Here is a 19717-nt window from a genome sequence, read left to right on the forward strand (position 1 = left end):
ACATTAGTGTGGATTACCTGTGGCAAAGCAGAGCTGAGCTGGCGTTGCAGGGAGTCTCGGTCATAAATGACGTCCTGAAGATGCTGCTGAGCCAGTCCTAGGCTCTCCTGGGTTTCCCTCAGCGTATCCAGTAGCCGGTCCCTCTCATCCAGCATATTGACCATAAGCTGCTCAAAGTGGGAGTCCGGGTCCGAGGCGCTGCTCTGAGAGCCGCGCTGACTCAGTGCCGTGTCCTCGCTGATCGTGGGCATCACCTCGCACATCATCTTGGCTCCACTAAAGAAGATGGAGGGAGCAGTAAATGTGGATGTGTTATACATCTTATGCATATATTACAAAACAAGAGTGTGTTCATGCTTCTATGGTAATAACCACACACTACTGTTTATATTGCTGTGTGTAAATGCCTAGGCCTGACACAGTTGGAACTTGGCTCAGCGTCACCCCAGCATTTCAAAGCTTGCAGAGACGTCTTGGGATGCTGGGCGTTCTGCCCTAGATTTCACGGTTGTGCTGTTTAATGGGGCAGCTCGAATCATGTTGCGTAATAGACCATATCTATGATATAGTGGATACGTGAGGCCATATTCGTCCCGCCCCCTGGGTCTTCTGAAAGCGTAAGGAGTCATTCTTACCAATGGGTCATGTGATGATGCAATGAGCCACAAAAAGTCCCTGCTTAGAGAAATTCAAACAGTTGAACAAAAATCATTGATAAGAATGATAGCATGCTCCATACAGAGAAACATAGCCTAGCTTACCACAGAGAAAGGACTTTAGGACTTTAATTACTTACCAAATGAACAAAAAGCCATATACAGAAACTTTTTAAAAAGTCACTTTGTTATTCAGGTACAAAGTGAGCTTAGCTAACATCTTCAGAACGACTTCAGGACAACATCCTGCTTTCATTGTCACTGCGCTCAGCTGTGTAGTGTAGTACTAACGAGCTCATTAAGCCAGTGTCATTTATTCTATTATTTCTGCCCTTGTAAAATGCATTAAGGTGAGCAATAATGTGTATAATAGTTTTGAGGTAACAAGACACAAATCTGGCCATTTCCCAGGATTGCAGTCTTTCTTGAAAGCTCACATTTTGCTAAAATGATACACTATGCCCTGTAATGAGTGCTAAGAAACTTTCATTTAGGCATATATATACTACAAGTAGATTTAAGAGAACATGGTTTGGTTTAATATTGAGCCTCTCACGACATATTCCACATATTAGAAATCGTGTTTTCAAATTCATGTTTTAGTTTAGTATTGTTATATTAATGATAAGGGTTGAACATTTAATATTATAGCTTTGAAGGTTTGGAACAGTTTCGATAAGAGCTCAGTGTGCACATCTTTTTGCACTCAGCTTGTTTCCACTTTACTTTGTCACAATTTATTTTATTCAATACAAACTTTACACCTTTCAAAAGCTTTAAAATTATTGTGTGACTTGGTTAAAAAGCAGCTATAGAAGGAAAATAGAATGCAAAGTACCAGGCAGACGCATGTCAGGTGTCATATTAGACATATTAGGTTTATGTTTACACCATCTTCTTTTTATTTGGCAATTAGTTGCTTAATACAGTCTATGATAATTTGAATATTACAAGCTGAGGAGGATTTTAGTTTCATGGTAGCCCATTTCAGTGCTTTGACCTAAGCTAGGTATATTGAGTGAAATTTCTGCATCCCATTGCCCAGACTTGGTCCCCAGTGGGTGGGTAACAATGCTAGCTCTGTGCCTCAGCATGTTCTGGCAGCAAGATGGGGTCTCCCATATCTTCTCCCAGGCACCTGGCCAGGCTCCCACCAGTTCACCATTCAGACACCATCAGCTACCATTTAGACCAGAGAGACCGAGCCTGCATGCTGTTTGGCCGGACACGCCGCACATGGCAGCCTTCGCTTGGAGAGCAGGCGTGTTGGCGGACAGACTGGGACATCGGTGGTGAATTTCAAGTAGAAGGAAGTGATTCATTCCCCACTGTGGCTCAATACATGTTAATTGTGCATAGAGAGGAAGGTCCTGGTTATATTTTTTAGAAAATAGATAAAAAGATAAAAGCTTTTGTCTGGCTGATTGTAGAACACTTATGTAGTTTTCACAGAGGAAAATGTGTGCTCAATTTTCTCTTCCACCAAATAACTTAATGCCTTTTGTGAATTTAAAATGTATAGATCCTTATTCCTTCGGGGTTAACTATGAAATTTGACCTTTGTGTTTGAACCTTTGTACAGTTCTGCTCACAACCTCTTGTTGACCACATACTTGGCCCTTTTTTGTTGTTTAATGGTTTTCCATTTCTGCTTTACAGAAGCTCGTACAGTAACCAAAATTTATCAAGGATTTTTTTGTCTTTCTGCCTAGTGGCACATACCTTTTGTCCTATTCCTGCACCTTTTGTTATGACCTCACTGTCACTGCCTCTTAAATCATTTTGTCATTTTTGTACGACTGATCAATATGGGGAAGTGCACTGACTGATCTACTCTTCCTGACTACTGATCTTTATTCCTGAGAGCTGAAAGCATACCGTATCAAGAAGAATTGTACCAATGAAAATGAATCAGATCAGTGCATTTAGTTAAACCTGAGATTCAGAAAGAAAATACCTGACGATAAAGCCTCAAAATAAAAAGCAATGGTAAACACCCACTACTTTGCTGAAAATGTCCTTTTCTGGGAGAAAATGACATTCCTCTGCTTCCCCATTTTGGAAAGATTTTGTTATTGGAGGGCATCTTTACACATCAAGTCTTTTGTTTCTCTCTAGAGAGGAGCGATAGTGATGACAGGTAAGAGTTAGTGTAATCCCCTCACATAGATAATCGCCTACAATGGACAGTACAAAGAGCTCTTATTGCCAGCTGGGATGCAGATGTTATGTAGATTATTCTCACAACTGAAAAGTCAATTTATTCACTATTAGAATAGCTATTTGGCCAGCAGATAACCCAGAAAACTGAAAAGGGAAGGTGATTGATAATGGTTCTACTCTACGGTTATTTTCACTGCAGAGCAACGTTACATAACTTTACGAATGCACTCTATAAAACCTCAACTTAAATTCCACTTGTGTTTCAGACAATGGCTGGAAATAAAGAATATGTAAGATGTTGGCGTATCAGTCTATTACAATCAAATCCTCATGCTGAGAATGTTTCAGATTAAATTTAGGAGACTTTAGTGCAGCTGGTTAAAAGATGTTAGATGTGAGGCTAACATATGCAGAAATTACCAAAAGGCGGGACAGCAACACATCTAATTAAAATGTTTTTGGCTAAAGATGCAAAAAGAAATGCACACAGACAGCCATGGAAGGATCACTGAGCTTTTCACTCCATGCCATATGCCAATCAATGAATAATTCAGGGGTTAGGAGTGAGGATTTCTCCCTAATCAGTGCAACAAATACAGAGCATTTTTGCTGTCTAGCAGCCTTGTTCAAGCTCATACACCAGTCTCCAGACTCAAGTCAGTGAAGTAATTGTTAAGAATTAGTTGTACATTTATGTGCAAACATGTAAAAAGTCCTGTTAGCAAGATTAGCACCAGCACTATCTCGGCTAGGTCTGCCATTGCATATTTGTTAAACCAAGGAGATGCACAATCTGAAGATGCAAGCCAGTCTGCACACGAACGTCAGTTAACATCTCCACTCTGGAAGGCGTTTTTCAAAAAGTTCGGTTTCAGTGCCCAAACTTGCATTCAAACTATCAGGAGCAGCAATGGATACAAGTGTGGAAAGCATAAGTGGAGACACTGACAAGCAGTTTAACTGAAACATATTGACAATGACGGCTAAATTATTCACTTGCTATACATAGATATCACATTAGGAAGAATTTAGATGTAAAAAAAACAACATGTAATCCATGATTATACAGAATCATCCTGTTGCATTCTTATATGGCAATAGTCTTGATTGCTGTTATGTGTTCCTAATCCCATTTTCTGCCAAAGTAAACTGGTTTCAATAATTTGTTCTAACTGCTGATTCCTAACCTGAACTACTGCAATGTAAATCACTTTAATATGGAGCAACAACTGCAAAGGAGTAATGTCTTTGAGGATTATTATCTGTTCTTTGAATACAACAGAATGGACACAAAATCTCTGGTATTTCTGAGTTCCCCCTGAGTGAAAATGAGGCAGGCAGTGAACTACTGTATCTATATGGAACAGATGTAAATTTTGCAACTTATGGCAAGAGCAAATCAGCAAGCTGTGACTAATTTCTGAATGTCTTAAATTAATCTCATTAATGTGAACAATTGTGTGAGCAGATAAAGAGCAGCACACAAAACTGTAGTATATGCTTGAGCTGCATATGGCCAAGTGAGGCAAATTCAGCACTATTCACCACCTGAGAAACATCAAAAGAAGATGTAGAGCGCCAGCGTGTGCAGAACAAGCAGAGGACTGAGCACGACACTGTGTGGCTTTGGAGATAAGCTCTGCCACTACATGCCTGTTGGACTGACTATAGTAAGGCTAAAATAAATCAAGTGTTTAAGGTTTTATCATCACCAAGCATGGAATAATTAATGCTTGAAGTGATTAGGCAAGGAGATGGTCATTTAGAAATAAGCTAAACAAAACAAAGTAGGAGCAAAAAAGCCCATCATGGGTCTAATTTCTTATAAAATTAAAGGTCAGATTTTCAAACATTTGTAACAACCTATTAGGATCATTCGAGCTCATTTCCTCAACGCGATGAGTGTTCGACCCAAACTGTTTTATGATCATGCACTCCACTGGCATCAGTACTAGAAGCAAAGGCTGATTACACACGCTGCTTTCAGGCTGCCAGGGGAGCTGACTATAAGGAAATTCCACTTTTAAATAATGTCTGTGTTTGATTTCTTGGCAAGCAGCTGAGCACAAAGTGCATCCAAAGACCTCACTGGTGGGTTTAAAGGGTAATAGGAAAGCTGTTGCACACTTTGGCATCCTTATCAGGCCGACAGGTGGCAAAAAGAGTGACGCAGCATTTTTGTGAATGGAACTGGCCAGATTGGATGGTACACTCACAGTGCTGAGAAATTTCATTCATATGGCACCCTGCACCACAAAGACGTCTGATAACAAAGAGACAGCGTGCCAAGAAAACAAGAATCCAAGTCTATTTCATTTAATCATTGCCACAGGAACACACTTTGGCACTCAAGCAGGAGACTACTAGGTCGATGGAGAACACTGTACTGTATTAATTCATCTCCAGAGCTGCCAGCTGATCTGTGGCCTACAATACCGTCCCAGCAGTTATGCATGATCAAACAACAATATTAATCCTAAGTGATTTGTGTAAAGCAAAATCCATGATCGCTTATCAAAAAGACGGGACAGATACTGGAGGAATTATAATAAACTGAGATGGTTTCACTTGAAAAGTATTACTTACCCAGAACTTGTATCAGCTTGTTAAGTCAGACACATTATAAAAAAAAAACAAATAGCAGATAAGATACCCTCAACTAGCAATCAGGAGAAATTGATAAGTGGCTCAACAATTATTAGTTATTGATAAGTTTGTTGCTAAAAAAGTAAAAATTAATTTAATATTAGATGACAAAGTATATATCTTAAATCTAAAGCTCCTGCATGTTGGTTGGAATGTTGTTTTTTTTTCTGCTTTGGTGGTTTTAAGTTGAAAATTGCTCTAAAAATCACCAGAATAAGGGTGGGATTTAGAATCTCTTTTACAAGAGCGTCCAGACCAAAGCAGCAGCAGCAGTGCAGTTAAAACAGTGATAAGTCAATCTGAGGTCAGTAGTGGCTCAGAGAGCTTGAAGAAGTATCTATCGTGGAAAATGAACTGTCATCGAGATTACCCATAAATTATTCAGGCAGTGTTCTCAAGCAAAAAAACGCCACACATTAGCTGGTTCTGTGGGCATTTCTTGTTTTTCTTCGGGACTTTGTGCTTTGGAGTTTTGTGTTTCCTTTATGTAAGCCCGTGAGTTCAACAGTTCAACATTTTCAGAGAAAAGGAAGGAAAATTGACTATTTATTGTTTCAACATCCCATAGTTTTGCTTTCAGAGATTTTTGACAGCACCCTGTGGTTAGTGAATCTTCAACAACTGAAGTGTAATCCTTTAACTGATCCGATGCTATGAAAAAGGGTAGATTCAGCTGAAAGCGTTTTAGATATTTTCTACATCTCTACCATACCCATAAACATGCATATTCGTATGCTACGACAAGTAGTTCAATTAGATATCGCATCTCCATCTGAAAACAATATTCCTTTAATGTGTAGAAATCTTCTAGACAACAGAATTCAGACAATTCCTCCAAAAATCTTCCACCTGGTAGAACATCAAATTACAGGTTAATTAGTATGACTGATGATATAAAGGTAATTCCATGTAGGCCTGGTCTTTCCCTGGTAAAGATGGATATGGGTTCATCTCTCTGTGAAAGTCTGTGGATAAATAATATATATATATATATACATACATATAATTAATAAGGTTTAGAGAGATCTCTGTACGCATGACAAGATTTTTTTGTGAAAATCACTGCAGGGGCTCAGAACGCTTTAGAAAACTATTATCAGTGATCACAGTTGCTAAAAAATGATACGATATCAAAAAGAGATATAAACCTGTCAGAAACACTAGTCTTCTTTATGACAGACCCGCCCAAAAGAGTCATAAAACATAAAGCTTTGTATTTGAGATGATGAACACAAGAATTTCTATTTTTGTGCCATCCAGTATGACTTTCAGAGTCATATATTTCAGTATTATGTCTGGCTTATGTGCCCAGAGCAAAACTACCAAGTAGTTTTCAATGCCTGATCCTAACCAAGTAGCTTATATGTAAAAGAGCACCGAAACAGAAATTAAAGCAGAAATGGCATTTCAAAGAAAAACCTGCTTGAATATATTAGAGAACACCAACAGACTTGAAGTTTTTCACCAGGTAAAAAAGTTTTTCACCCGGCAAAAACCACCATATGGACATAAATTAGTAAAAAAATGTTTGTGACTGTTTTGTTACTGTTTGCCATAAGATGTGGCAGCAAAGGATGCCCAAGAGCTACTGAAGCTGAATCCTTTCTCAACCAAGGATGGTTGATGCGAGCGATGATGCAACACAGCGGAAAACATGACCTTCTTGTAACTTTTTGAAACATATTGCACATTACTGGCACCACAGTGAGGATTTAGTTTGAAAAAAAATAATGGATTGAATTTTAATATTCGCCATGTTGATAAATGAGAATCTTTAAGCAAGACTTAACCCTCATTTTTCTCTACGTTGCCCTGCTAACCCACTCAGACATACTTGAAACACTATTTTAATATATGAGCTCCTTCATCCACATACATTATGTCGTTAGAACCCAACTTCCAGCCTAACCCTCAAACTTTAAATATAGCATGTTATTCTTTCCATGGAGTCAAATCCCATCTTCCTAACCTCCTGAATCTTGTCCAAAAATCCAAAATTCACTTTTCCTGCATTCTGCAGTCATCAACATGCACACGTGAATGACACTCTGAGCTGTAAGAAGTGAATGAGAAGTAGATGGGATGAGTATGTTACACCAAGCCTGCTGCCATCAAGGAGGCAGGAAAGTGAGAGGAAATCGTGCACGTGTGTGTGTGTCTCCATTTGTCTCGTGAGCACACATCAACTCTATCTGTGTGTGGACACCTGCGAGGAGGAGAAGGGGTTAGAGAGCTCTGATTTGTGTGTTCACCGGTTGCGTGCTCGGCTGAAAGTAAGTCCGCATGCTCAGGAGATGATGAAAGGACAGCGTGTAGCCTTTAACATCGCCCACAAGCCCCTGCAGCAAGGTCATGCAAACCATGAATCGATAGTGATTGAATAAGAGCACAGAGAGAATTGAGCGAAAAAGCTGCGAAGCTCTGGTTGTACCTGGTTTGAAATGCCGGTCACCATCGACTGCATTTCACCCTCCTTATTTTGAAGGGTTTCGCAATTGTCAAACCAAAGCCGTAAAAGATGGCCTTAACCACTATTTAATAGAAACAGAGGCTTGTGCCACAGGTCCCCACTTCTCTGCTTGTCACCTCAACGCAATAACAGTTTTGTCTGCTCACCAGACAGATTAAGCAGTTAAAGGTGCATCACTCCGTTATAATGCAAAACCATTCAATGAAGCACCTTGACTTTGCATAATGCCTTAGAAATAGCTTGTGCCACAGCTTCCATGCTAATGCAAATATTGTGTCCTCGTGGTGCTGGTTGCAAACGTTAATATTAATTAGCAAGATCAGAGGGAGATCACAGCTTTGCCTGCAGCTATTAACCTTCTAACAAGATGCCAACACCTGCATGTGTGTGTCCCCTCACTCGTGCATCTTCTCACTTGAAAAAAGTGGGCATGTGGAGAGACAGGTGGGTGAATGGATGAATAGATGGATGACAGACAGTCTTTTTCAAGCTCTCTCCCTCCTTGTATCACTATAATAGCCGGTAATAATGTTGTTTATAGGAGGGGCAGCTGTTCCTCATATGACAGCTCCACCTTATAGTGTTATTAACCGCACACACGGCCGGACTGCGGCGCTGATCGCGTCTTTACACCGCTGTAACAACTCCTCCCCATTCTCTGAAATTATAATTGGGGAGAATCCTTGGCTATTGTCTCAAGTGCATTACATCATGCCAGCCTCTCAGTCTGCATCCCGCCCCCCTTTAACTCTCTCCGCTATCTCTCCACTGTGTGACAGCCGGCGGTGTGTGTTCTTTTTTCTTTTTCTCCCGCAGAGCATCACAATGTCAACGACACACACGAACTGTACAGGTTATACACACCACCATCAGCACCCTACTCCTCTAATATCACCAGTAGGTCAGAGTTGGAGGTATAAAGAGGGCACCGCAGAAATTCACCTTGAGCCAGCAGGAATAGGGCAATGTAGGTCACCACAATACAGGCGGCAACAGTGTGCATACTCACAATGTATCCCTTTACTATCACAAGAGGCTCGGGCGGTGGATCAATGGCAACTGCAGTCTCTGCGAGCTAGATCATCAAGCGGACTTCCCTAGGAGGCTTCTTCAGAGCAAGCAGGCAGCGACGCCGTTGATCCGATCGTGGAGGTGCGGCTGGTCCCCGCCGCTGGCATTGTCCAAAAACCAAGGGGCATGAATAATCGCCAAATTAGCCGCGTCGGGTAATGACATTTGATTTCCGGGGTCAAACACACGCGCGCACGCACGCACACACTCTCGCCGGTGAGGAAATTATGGCATGTTACAAATTCTGCTGTGATAAGCGGAGCTGGAAAAGACCATTGTGGGAGCTGACGGAGGGGGGCGTGTGGACTCTTAAAGTTGCAGCTGTGCTATTCCTCATCCCCTCTGTACAGACCAGTAATAGTGATGATAATAATGAGATTAATAATAATAATAATTACCATTATCCTTACCGTTATTATTATTATTATAAGAATTTACCCTGTAAAAAATGTTAAATTATATTACTAAGATCATTTAAAAGTATGTCTCAATAAAAATCTGCAATAAAAAAAATTAAAAAACTCCGATGTGTGCCAAAAATTAAGTCTATTGAAAGCAATTTAAGAAGGTGTTAGATAACTTTAGTCAATGGCTCATTAAGCTCATTAAACACTCAGCAGAAACAGAGACAAGACGGCACGAGCCACCTGAAGCTATGCCCACCTTCTCCTACCACAGATGGTCTCTGCCAGGTTCCCAAATATTTGAGAGGAGATTTAATCCTGATTTTTATCCCAGTATTTAGGAAAATAATAGCTGTCTAGAGCTCGAGGTTTTGAAGATGTTTTCTTTCTTTCCTCAAGCCTTCTTCCAAGGATCTTCAAACCAAATCTGATCCGGTCGCTTACTTTGCTTTCTCTCAAGAAATGATGTAGTCGGCTGACTTGTCGACACATTGTATTGAAATAGTAGATGGCTGAAATCACGTGCGAGCACCATGCGCAGTGTCTGTAAAGCCCAGATGTTATGCTGAGCCAATACCATAAAAGTTGGTGACACACACACACACACACAACAACAACAAACATTAAGCAAATAACTAAAACAATATTCAAATAGGACAGGATTTCACAAAATGAGATACAGCAACAAAACCAATACAGAAAAACATCTGACAAAAGATTTGTGCACACACGAGAACGAGAACACAAAACACACAAGGTTTTTGTGTCATGTTGTCCGGAAATATACTTGAGTTTCGTCTGTCTTGTTGTAGTGTTTAAGCAAAGTATGATCTTGTCAATTGAAATATGGTTGTCTTTCTGTTATTTGTCCAGTGTAGTTTTATTTTGCTCCTCAGGGCCACCATATCATTTCATGGTCCAATTAAACCTCTTTGTTCCAGTTGATACCGCATCGCGCACAATAACATTTCAGACAATGATTTTGAACTTGGATGTCCAGTGGCCACGGATAACTGTAGTTTTTTGGGTGTCCACTGTTCCACAATACAAATTTGTTTTCCCCATTTACATTTATAGAGAATACATTTATGGTGATAGTGCTGTTATTCTAACTCTCACCCACAGCTCGGGGACCACTTGTGCTTTGTGAGCATTCCAGAGAGCCTAAGAGGAGCTAAAAAAAAAAAAAGAAAGAATGAATGAAATTGTAGTTTATGCTGAAAACCACATTTATGGATAGATAAAACAGCAAACAGTCAAAGACACCATACATCATAATGAAAGAAAAAAAATAAAGGTGAGCATTGTTAGGTTTATGAATACCTAGACCGCATGCATCCACGAGCAGTAACCGCTAAAATGTCCCCAACCAACGCGTCCATACTCAGTCTTACCCTAAACAGCCAATTTCCTCCTTTGAGGGTCATTAGGTCCTCTTGTGACTGAAGATATGCAAGTCAGTTTGAATGGTGTGAAATAGAAAAAAAATGGCTTTGAAATAGACAATATTAGGAACTATGGGAAGGAACATACAAGGTTATTTTAGGTTGTTTTTTTCTTTATAGTTACTGTAGTAGAATATTGCATTACATTGTGGCATAAGGTTTTTTTTACAAAGTTGGTCGATCAAATGTGTGAAGCTTGCTTTGGGTGAAAGAAGAAAACATTGATATTATTCAAAAAATATCTGTACACTTCTTCCACTTACCCACAGCAACACATTGCCTTGTGAGGAAAACAAGGAAACAAATAAAAAACACACAAGTACCTTTTTTTCCAGCCTATCAAATATTAAAGAACCTCAAGTTGGTCCTAAATGTCACTGTGACTAGGAATATTTTGGATCCACAAAACAGAGTAGACCACATGCAACATTTACGCAACCATTTTCTGTAAACACAAGACTGCTGTGTACTAAATTTTAGCCTGATGTCTGTTCATTATTCAGATTCAGATTCCTCAGATGAATGAGAATGTTTTGACGTCTGTTTTTCCAAGGCTGTCAGCCAAATTCCTAATAAATGTTGTGCTAGAACACTGCAAGCAAAAGGCCAAGCCGTTCAGCTTCCCACATATCAGTGAACTGTCTTTCAGTAGGACTGCTTCCTTTAATCAAGTCTGTGGAGGCAAGATTCTTAACCTTACCTTGATGTTGCAACTATTCTTGTTTTAAATCTTTAACAGAAACTGGCTGCTTCTTTCATCTGAATAGTTTTCCATCCCCCTGAGGTCAGTAATGGGTTCATGGCACAAACGTTTTCTTGGCGTGAAAATGCAACACCCTTCAACGAGACAGAAACGCAAAACTGAAAAGGTGAGATTCGGTTGGCAAATGCCAAACAAAGATGCGAGCAATATTTTTAATCAATACACTGAGGTCTGGAATTGGAAGTGTATGAATCACAAATATAGATATATGAAAACAATAAAGAAATCACATTCCATCCTTGCCATGTTTGCAATACTCACTTCATCTTAATTATTTTCTCAGATTATTTTTAAAACCTGTTTTTCTACCTTTTATATAAACAAAATCTTAAATAACAACACACTTTGACAGCTTTGACAGTTTCTTTTCCTTTTCACTGAACACATCTTTCACAGCTGTCTTCCATTGCAGGCCCAGAATCAGTCGGGTTATCTCACAAATCTTTGTCTGCAGACTGTCCAGGCATAGATGTCACTGTCCGTGGTGCTGAATCCTGTATCCTTTGTTTATGTACTGCGGTGCATTGGAGACTTTGGGAATGCTGCACTGAGAATGTTGGAAGTTTTCTACAAGCTCTGCCCTGCATATTGAATTGACATCTATTATGCACTAGTCTGATGTTTCCTTGTCTCATTTTTTTTCTTCTTACATACATAGACAAATGGTTTTGGATGCTTATTTTCTCTGCTGTACCCACAACTCGCTTCATTGCCCCCTGTTTTTTCCTTTTGTTTGACAAATTAGCAAAACAAACAAAGAGCTAAGTGTTGGAGTGTAAAGCTGGGTCTTCACCCATGTGAAAAACATGATGCTCAAGGCAGCGGAGTGTCCTCCTTTTTCACCATGTTGTGAGCTTTTAAAACAGAGGGTTTGGTTTTATCGTGGGATTATTCATGGAAGACCATTGATCATTCCTCATGGTCCTTATGGTGACCACAGAATGATATAACTGCCTGTTTCTAATGTAGGTGAATCCTCATATTGACCTACCATGTGTCTACTCTGCAACTACACTTCATATTGCTCAGTCGTTCCGTATAAATTTCCCTGGAGGAGTCAGTGTAAACTGCTGCATATGAATGGGTGTAATGCAGTCAGGTGATGAATATGAAAACCTCTTCATATCTGAATGCCTTGAGGCTGAAGAGTCACATATATTGACTGTTTATTTTCTCCAAGACAATTGCACAGGCCCAGCTTAAGTCTGATTTGTGCTGTGGTTCTTTTGACTTTGATTTCACTGGAACTGATGCTAAAACAGGCACCAGTTAAGAGGCAATGATCAAAGCGATCAAGAAATCAAGAGGAAGCTATAAAAAGAGACCTATAAAAAGAATAGAGACCTGTGACGTTGCTCAAACTCTAACCTTTCTTCCCATAGCTTGACACGCTCAATGTCATTAAGCGAATAACTCCCCCCCCACACCCTCCCTTTGTCATGCAGATGTTTCTCTTTTCATACACTGGGTTAACTCATGCAAATCTTACATCAAAATCTCAATGATCTCAAAGGCCAAGCAGTTGAGGTCCCAAGGGCCAATTAAAAAGACAGACACACACACGCACATTCACCATCCAGCAGCAGAAAAGCTGATGCAAATATTTGCCCAGGATGATTGCGGAACTTTGCGCTCAGGTTATCATTAATGAATAAAAGAAACGTTAACAGCCAAGCATATGATGAGATAACTGCAGAGAAAATGCCCTCGTCAGCCTAAGGGAAAGATGTGGGTGTATTGTTTTTGCAGAGATCTGCCTCTCCAGGTTGTTCCACTGAACATCAAAGCAAATGTGATTCTCAAGTCTGACATTTTCCGCATCTGTTAACATGTATTTTTATTTGTTTTAGTTTTCTGCTGCCATCACTATTTGACAGTCCATCCCCACTGCCTACTTCCTACTGGTGTTCCTCCTCAGGGAGATACAAATACAGCTCATGATTTGCCTGTCCACAAAAAAAAAAATAAAAATAAGCACAGATCAGTTGCGGCCTGCACAGAGCAAGAGCTGCCAGAGGCTTGCTATCTTTCTGACATTCTTGGACCTCTGTTTCTCGCCCTGTCCGGAATCATAAATAAAGAAGACTGCCTTGTGCTGCTTGATACACTGATAACAGAGATGGGTTTTGTTCCGGGTGTGAGAAGCAACAGAGACGCAAAACTGAGAGGGATTATAGGTGACTGGAATCCTGTAAGTCTTTATGTTTGCCAGGCCCACCCTGTGAGAAAGCGATGTTATTGCATCTTAATACATTTCTCCCCTGTCTGTCAAAAAGAACCGGCACAACTCAAAAGCCTTTTCCTCACAGTAAACAGTGATAATACTGTTTTTTAAAGCTCTGTTTAGTGTCACACTGATTGGCTATACTTCTTAAGTTTTAAGCACCAAAACCAGATATGGATTTTCTATGGTACAGGTTTGACACAGGGTTGCATGGCAGTGTGGTGGTTAGCACCGTCACCTCACAGAAAAAAGCTTCCCAGTTCAAATCTCAAACCTTTTGTGTGGAGCAAGCATGCTCATGCGCAGATTCTCAAAAACATGCATGTTATGTACATTAGTGTTTTTGATTTGACTGCAGAGGCAAGTATGAGCATTTGTCTTGTTTGGCTGTATGATAGACTCGCAAAATGTTCAGGACCTCTTGCCCAAAGGCAGCTGGGATAAGCTCCAGCCTCCTACAAACCTAAATGGAATGAAGCAAGTATTAAAAATGAATAAATTGAAGGTTGTCAGGTGATGGACTGAATCAGTTAAGGGAAAGTGAATAGCATAACTTGGTTATTATATCAGTAGTAGTTTGTAGTCATCCTTATAATTTGTTTTAAACTTTCTATTAATCCTTGCTTTGCTTCTATTAGATATTTTTAATGCTCAACATCACAGTTTGCTATGCAAAAAAAAAGACCCAACTTCATGAAAGGCCCAGACTGCTCTGATTGATCAGCCAATTGGTAAAAGATGGTGAGGCAGCTGCTCATTCATTGTTTGAGCCTAGATAAACAAGACACCAGACAGGCACTTTGCCAGTGGACTTCATGGTGATGTACACAAATAATGGTAGAAAAACATAGACTGCAAATGATGTGTCTAAAGCATTTCAGAAGCACTGTCTTTTGTAAGAGAGAATTACTGCCTTTGGTGTTGACTCAGGTTTTTGTAGCTCTACGGAGTCTTTGCATGCGCAATGAACTATCACACACTAAAGGACAGAAAGAACAGTATGTCCACTTTAATGCCAGCAGATGCCAATACAATCAAAAGATTCTTGAAAAGGATTGTGAAGTCACATTAGACTGATGGCATGGTCAGATGCTTGGTATAAGAGGTTTGGGGGTGTATTGTGAGAGAATCACAGTAATGCAGGAACTAGTGGGGCACAGAGCGAACATATCACCTACCAATGGACACTATTTTAATGAAAGTTTTCTGAATTGCAACGATAATTTACTGGAGTCTTCCTATAAATCTCTGTCACGTTTGATTGATTTCAGCTTTGTATAATCTTGCTTAAAGCCATGGATACTATGGGCCAGAACAAGATTTTGAGACTAGACTTTCCACCATCGTAAAGTGCAGAAACTGACCATAAGCCTATTGTTTGGGTCAAGCACAGAAGTCAGTGATCCTAAACTTGTCTGAACTTTAGTATCTAGTTTGATCTTTTTCTTTGATCCTTGCTGTCTGTTAAACACTTTTGCCTTTCAAACACAATGCGCCCAACTGTCCTATTCAAAACATTTCCTTGCAAATGAATGAGATGCCACTTTAAAATCACCATTTTGATATATTTACAGGTAAGTCACACACTAGCAGATTTATACATGACCACATATAGGAGGCCCTTAGATTTAATCTCCCACACAAACAAACAACAACTTACAACTCTCAGTGATTCATGCAGCTATTAGACTTGACCTGTCCTCTATGCTGTATAACAGCTCATACCATAACAATTATAACACCACAGCCATATGCTCCCTCTTCTTGACAGGTTGTGTGATTCATTTTATTAGCATCCATTGTTACTTTAAATGGGAAACAGCTAAGTTATGACCACACTCACATTTACAAGCTTGATGATTGGCCTGTTATTTTCTTATGAGCACATTCTGTGGCAAGAACGACAAGAATGTTAATCTGATAAAATAAAGTCCAACAAAGTTGAGTGGGCAAAATCAATAATAAAATATGAGTAACTAAGGATGAATAAAGGAAAAACATTTCAGGGATTTAGTTTAATCCAGCAAGCAATTATGATTCAACTTTGAGACATTCTTACTGACCTCGAATTCCTGACCTGAATTTTTTTTTGCCTACTCATGTGAGGTACAAAATAATCAGTGAAAGAACAAGTTGGACTATCACATGATAGCAAAAAAGGAAGATTAAACCTATTTTTGAAATAAAGGAGAAAGATGCAAAACCAGAAAGAGCTGGTTGTGACACTTTGGTCAGTAAACGGTGGCATCAGAATAAAACGACATTTTACACCGACAGATCAGGCCCAAACAAAGGTGATCTATCGCTCTCAGTCCCATTGTGCTTCCCTTTATCTGCCTCTATCTGTCGCTCACCATTCCACCCCTCTTGACACTTTCACCAAAAAATTTCTATTTTCATGAAAAAGTCTTTTCAGATGGAAAATGTCACCTCGCTACGTGTATCACCTCTCAATGCAAGAGTGTGTCTTGAGGTTTGAGAGTTGAATGTTTGTTCCAAAACAGAGTGTGATAGTTGGCATAGGAATCTGAAGTGAGAAGTTGTTTCATCTTGTGAATAAATGTGGGGGTCATGACCTTTGACATGATTATGTTAAATTAAATCATTCTTGTACAGGTCTGCAAAGCGCATCTTGAAAAATTGCATGAGACGTGCACGAATAGGACTCAGGGCCAACAGATGGTCTTTGAGGGAAAAGCTAGTTTGTAAGTAAACATCAGCATCCATCCAACACTTCACTGGGGAGAATTCTGGGAGACACAAACCACCACAGTTTCCACCAACAGTCTGATTAATAACTCAAGTGGAGTAAAAATGCCTCAAGTAACCTCAGAACAGATTCACCTTATCTGGCCTGAATGGAAGGAATTTAGATTTAGAAAGGATGTATGAGCCTTTTGATAATATCTTTTGCAGGAAAATATTAACACTTTATATCCATGCAAATGCTTCACCTGATTGTTTGTCTTTGATTTAAGTGAGTAAGTCTTTTCTATTCAGAAATGACCATCAAGTCATTTGTAAATCCTGCTTGTATTCCTCATTAGTATACTTTCTGCTTTAGATGGGAGTTTGGCAGCGGAAAGGGGACAAACATGTCTAATTTTGTGTCCTGATGATGGTGGATGTGCCTTCTGTCTAGCATGTTGGTCCAGAATTCTCACAGGCATTTAATAAAGTTAAAATCTGGTGACTTTAAATGCAATTGGAGAAGGGTTAGATGGGTTTTTTACGGTTTAAGGCACAGAAGAGGAGATGTCCTGAATAAAAAACATTAGAAGAAAGGGAGTTTAAGTGAAAAAGAAAAATAAGGCAAACAAACCTTTCTTTGTTGACTACTAACCGCCAACAGTGTCTAAAATGTAAACCACTTAAATGTTTCTTTCTCTGTTTTATTGCTTCATCTCAGCTCTGTCACTGGTGACACGTGGGAGTAATTCTCCTAAAGCTTTTGATATGGGAAAATTCAGCCTAGGCCCCTTCTGAAGCCATGTGTAAAAAGGTGAATGATAAAGCTCTCAGACCATGTATGTCACTACCATCACACAGACAGCAAGACAAACACGGCTGCTGTAGCCATCAAATATTAATCAGGTGTGCTCCTTGACTATTTGAAATCCAATAATTCTTTTGTGGCAGGGTGACTGGGAGATGGGAGAAGGGGGGGGATCTCTCGCTGATAGGAGAAACAGTTCTGCCTTCAAGTGCAGCAGATATTGAAGGAGCTTTGAGACAACAGCAGAACCTGACACAACGTGGTGTTCACCAGGAGCAATTGTAGTCTTATACGGTACAATATTTCAGTTCAAAGTCATCAACTTTTAATGCTGCTGCACTTTCAACATTGGGGCATTGAGTTGATGTAACAATGGGGCTGGGTTCAGATCTCAAATGCATGAAAGATGGTAGGAAAAGTAGCATTAAAGAGACTCTTCAGTGTAGCTTTAAATGTTCTATATAATATGAAATGATAAGTAACAAAAAGTACCAGAAGTGAAAAAGTGTAATTCAAGGATTCATAAGAGGGAGGCAAACATGCACAGGTCGTACAGATATAAAGGGCAGTTTTGTATAAAAGATTTCTGTGAATATTACTGTGAATTATTTTGATGCCTGACAAATAGGAAAGGTATAGATTGCATCAATGGATAGTTAAATAATTAAATTGCAAATTCAATAGGACAAAATGGTCAACAGATGTGGTAATCACATATTTATGCAATTATAAAGTCTATTTAATCTGACAGACAAATTTGAAAAAAAAAGATGGACACAATGTAACTAAAAACCTGGTAGTCTCTTAGCAACATCTTTGTGGGTAGACCATTGAAAAAAATGTAGATTCAGGAGCCCTCTCTATTTGTATTTGCAATATATCACAAAGCAATACTGGAAAAAGATCTGTAGTCCTCGTGCTTAAAAACACTGTGACACATAAGAACAAAAATGACAGGCAAGAGAGTATTGTATGTTGGATCAATGAACTGATGGGATAAGAAAGCTTAAAAAGGTCCTTCAGAACAGTGATGCATTACTTGTGTTCCTCCAGCGGAGCCATTAGAAGTTAGCCCTGGTTTCTAAATGATTTACTGAACAAAACAACTCTAATAGTCCTATTTACTGTTTTACAGGTGCATAATCTGAAGCAAATGAACTCAGGTGTGTATGTATTAGCTACAGATTGAACACTGCAGGGATATTTGCCCTGCTGTGCATCAAATGACAGATGAAGAGCCTGTGTATGTCTGGTGAGAAAAACAGCTGTAGGATTTGCAGCTTTTCCTCCTTGGCCTAGAGGACAAAGCAAGCCTGCTTCTTGAAGATTTGCTCATGAAGGTTACATGAGCCAACTCTAGAAAATTCTCCTGATCGGCCCCAGTTAACATTGACTTATATCGGCGGGCTCAGTCTCTCCACGACAGGGCCCTGCGTCTCTTCTGCCCTTGAAGAGAATGACACTGAAGCAAAATCATTTGAAGTGGAGGACAACTCTGTTTCTACCTTTTATGTGTCAAGGAGAGAACTCCTGTTGCATCCGGTCCTGATTGGCCGAGAAGGGTCTCAGTTGCCAAGCAACCATCCAGTGTATGGGGCCTTGCTGACAGACAGCTGCTAATGAAGCCAGGGTGGTAGGAAGAGGGAGCATGCAGCAGAAAAGGGCAATGCAACCTTTTTTTTTTTCTGTGCCTTACATGTCCCTGGGACGTGCTACTATGGATGCATACGCCCCAAGCCTCTAATTTACTTCCTTCCTGCACGAAGAGTCCTCCCACAGGACCCAGAGTCAACATGAATACAGTCATGCCTCAGACAGCCCTTAACTCTAACACCATCACCATCCCCCTCAACACCCAGTGACTAATATTTATACAGCAGAGGAAGGGGTGCCATTCGTAAGCACTATACATGCTCAAAAGGTTTCATTGAAAACTAGTGAAACATTTCTTATTTTGGAACTGAAAGTGTAAAGACACAGATGGCATCCACGCAGAAACAACAACCACAGTGCAGTGTTGATTACTGTGCATGAGTCACGCTCAGGTCACACATACAGGTCATGTGCAGTCCCACCCAGTCTGTCTGGACATGCTGGATATTCATTGGGAATGGAGGTTACAGTCATTTATCTTTATTCATCTCCAAATGGCACACTTTGGCACAGTGCGATATTTACCAGGTGGGGTGTGTGTGCATGTTTATAGTTTTAACATCTTAAGTTTTGCATAATTTTGATTTTACATGTATTCATCCTGTGAAGGACTTTATGTAAGGTACTTTAACTTGTTATTATCTGTTTTGTCACTCTGTGTGTTGTACATTTTGGGGATGCCTCATAAAATACCCCATTCATGTGCTTTTGGTGTAACCTCCCTGT

The 19717-nt window shown here is 39.9% G+C and overlaps 1 protein-coding gene across 6 annotated transcripts in view; it reads right to left on the minus strand.

Moving 5' to 3' along the window:
* ppfia2 (PTPRF interacting protein alpha 2) overlaps positions 1-9227 on the minus strand; it is a 139885-nt gene extending 130658 nt beyond the window's left edge. For 2 of the 6 annotated variants that reach the window (XR_011909976.1, XM_072377891.1), the window contains exons 1-2: positions 8945-9227; positions 18-276 (exon numbers count right to left, since the gene is read on the minus strand). Coding sequence is in view for 5 of the 6 variants with exons in the window: in XM_072377891.1 (XP_072233992.1) it covers positions 18-266 (249 nt within the window). In the remaining variant the exon portion in view is untranslated. Of the gene's footprint in view, positions 1-17; positions 277-8944 lie in introns of those variants that run through there. The other 4 variants (XM_072377890.1, XM_072377889.1, XM_072377888.1 and 1 more) reach the window with 3 other exon arrangements.
* Between the last annotated feature and the right edge of the window lie 10490 nt (positions 9228-19717).

The sequence above is a fragment of the Leuresthes tenuis genome, unplaced genomic scaffold (genome assembly GCF_036924035.1).
Source record: "Leuresthes tenuis unplaced genomic scaffold, fLeuTen1.0.hap1 SCAF_23, whole genome shotgun sequence".
In the NCBI taxonomy this organism is placed as follows: Eukaryota; Metazoa; Chordata; class Actinopteri; order Atheriniformes; family Atherinopsidae; genus Leuresthes; species Leuresthes tenuis.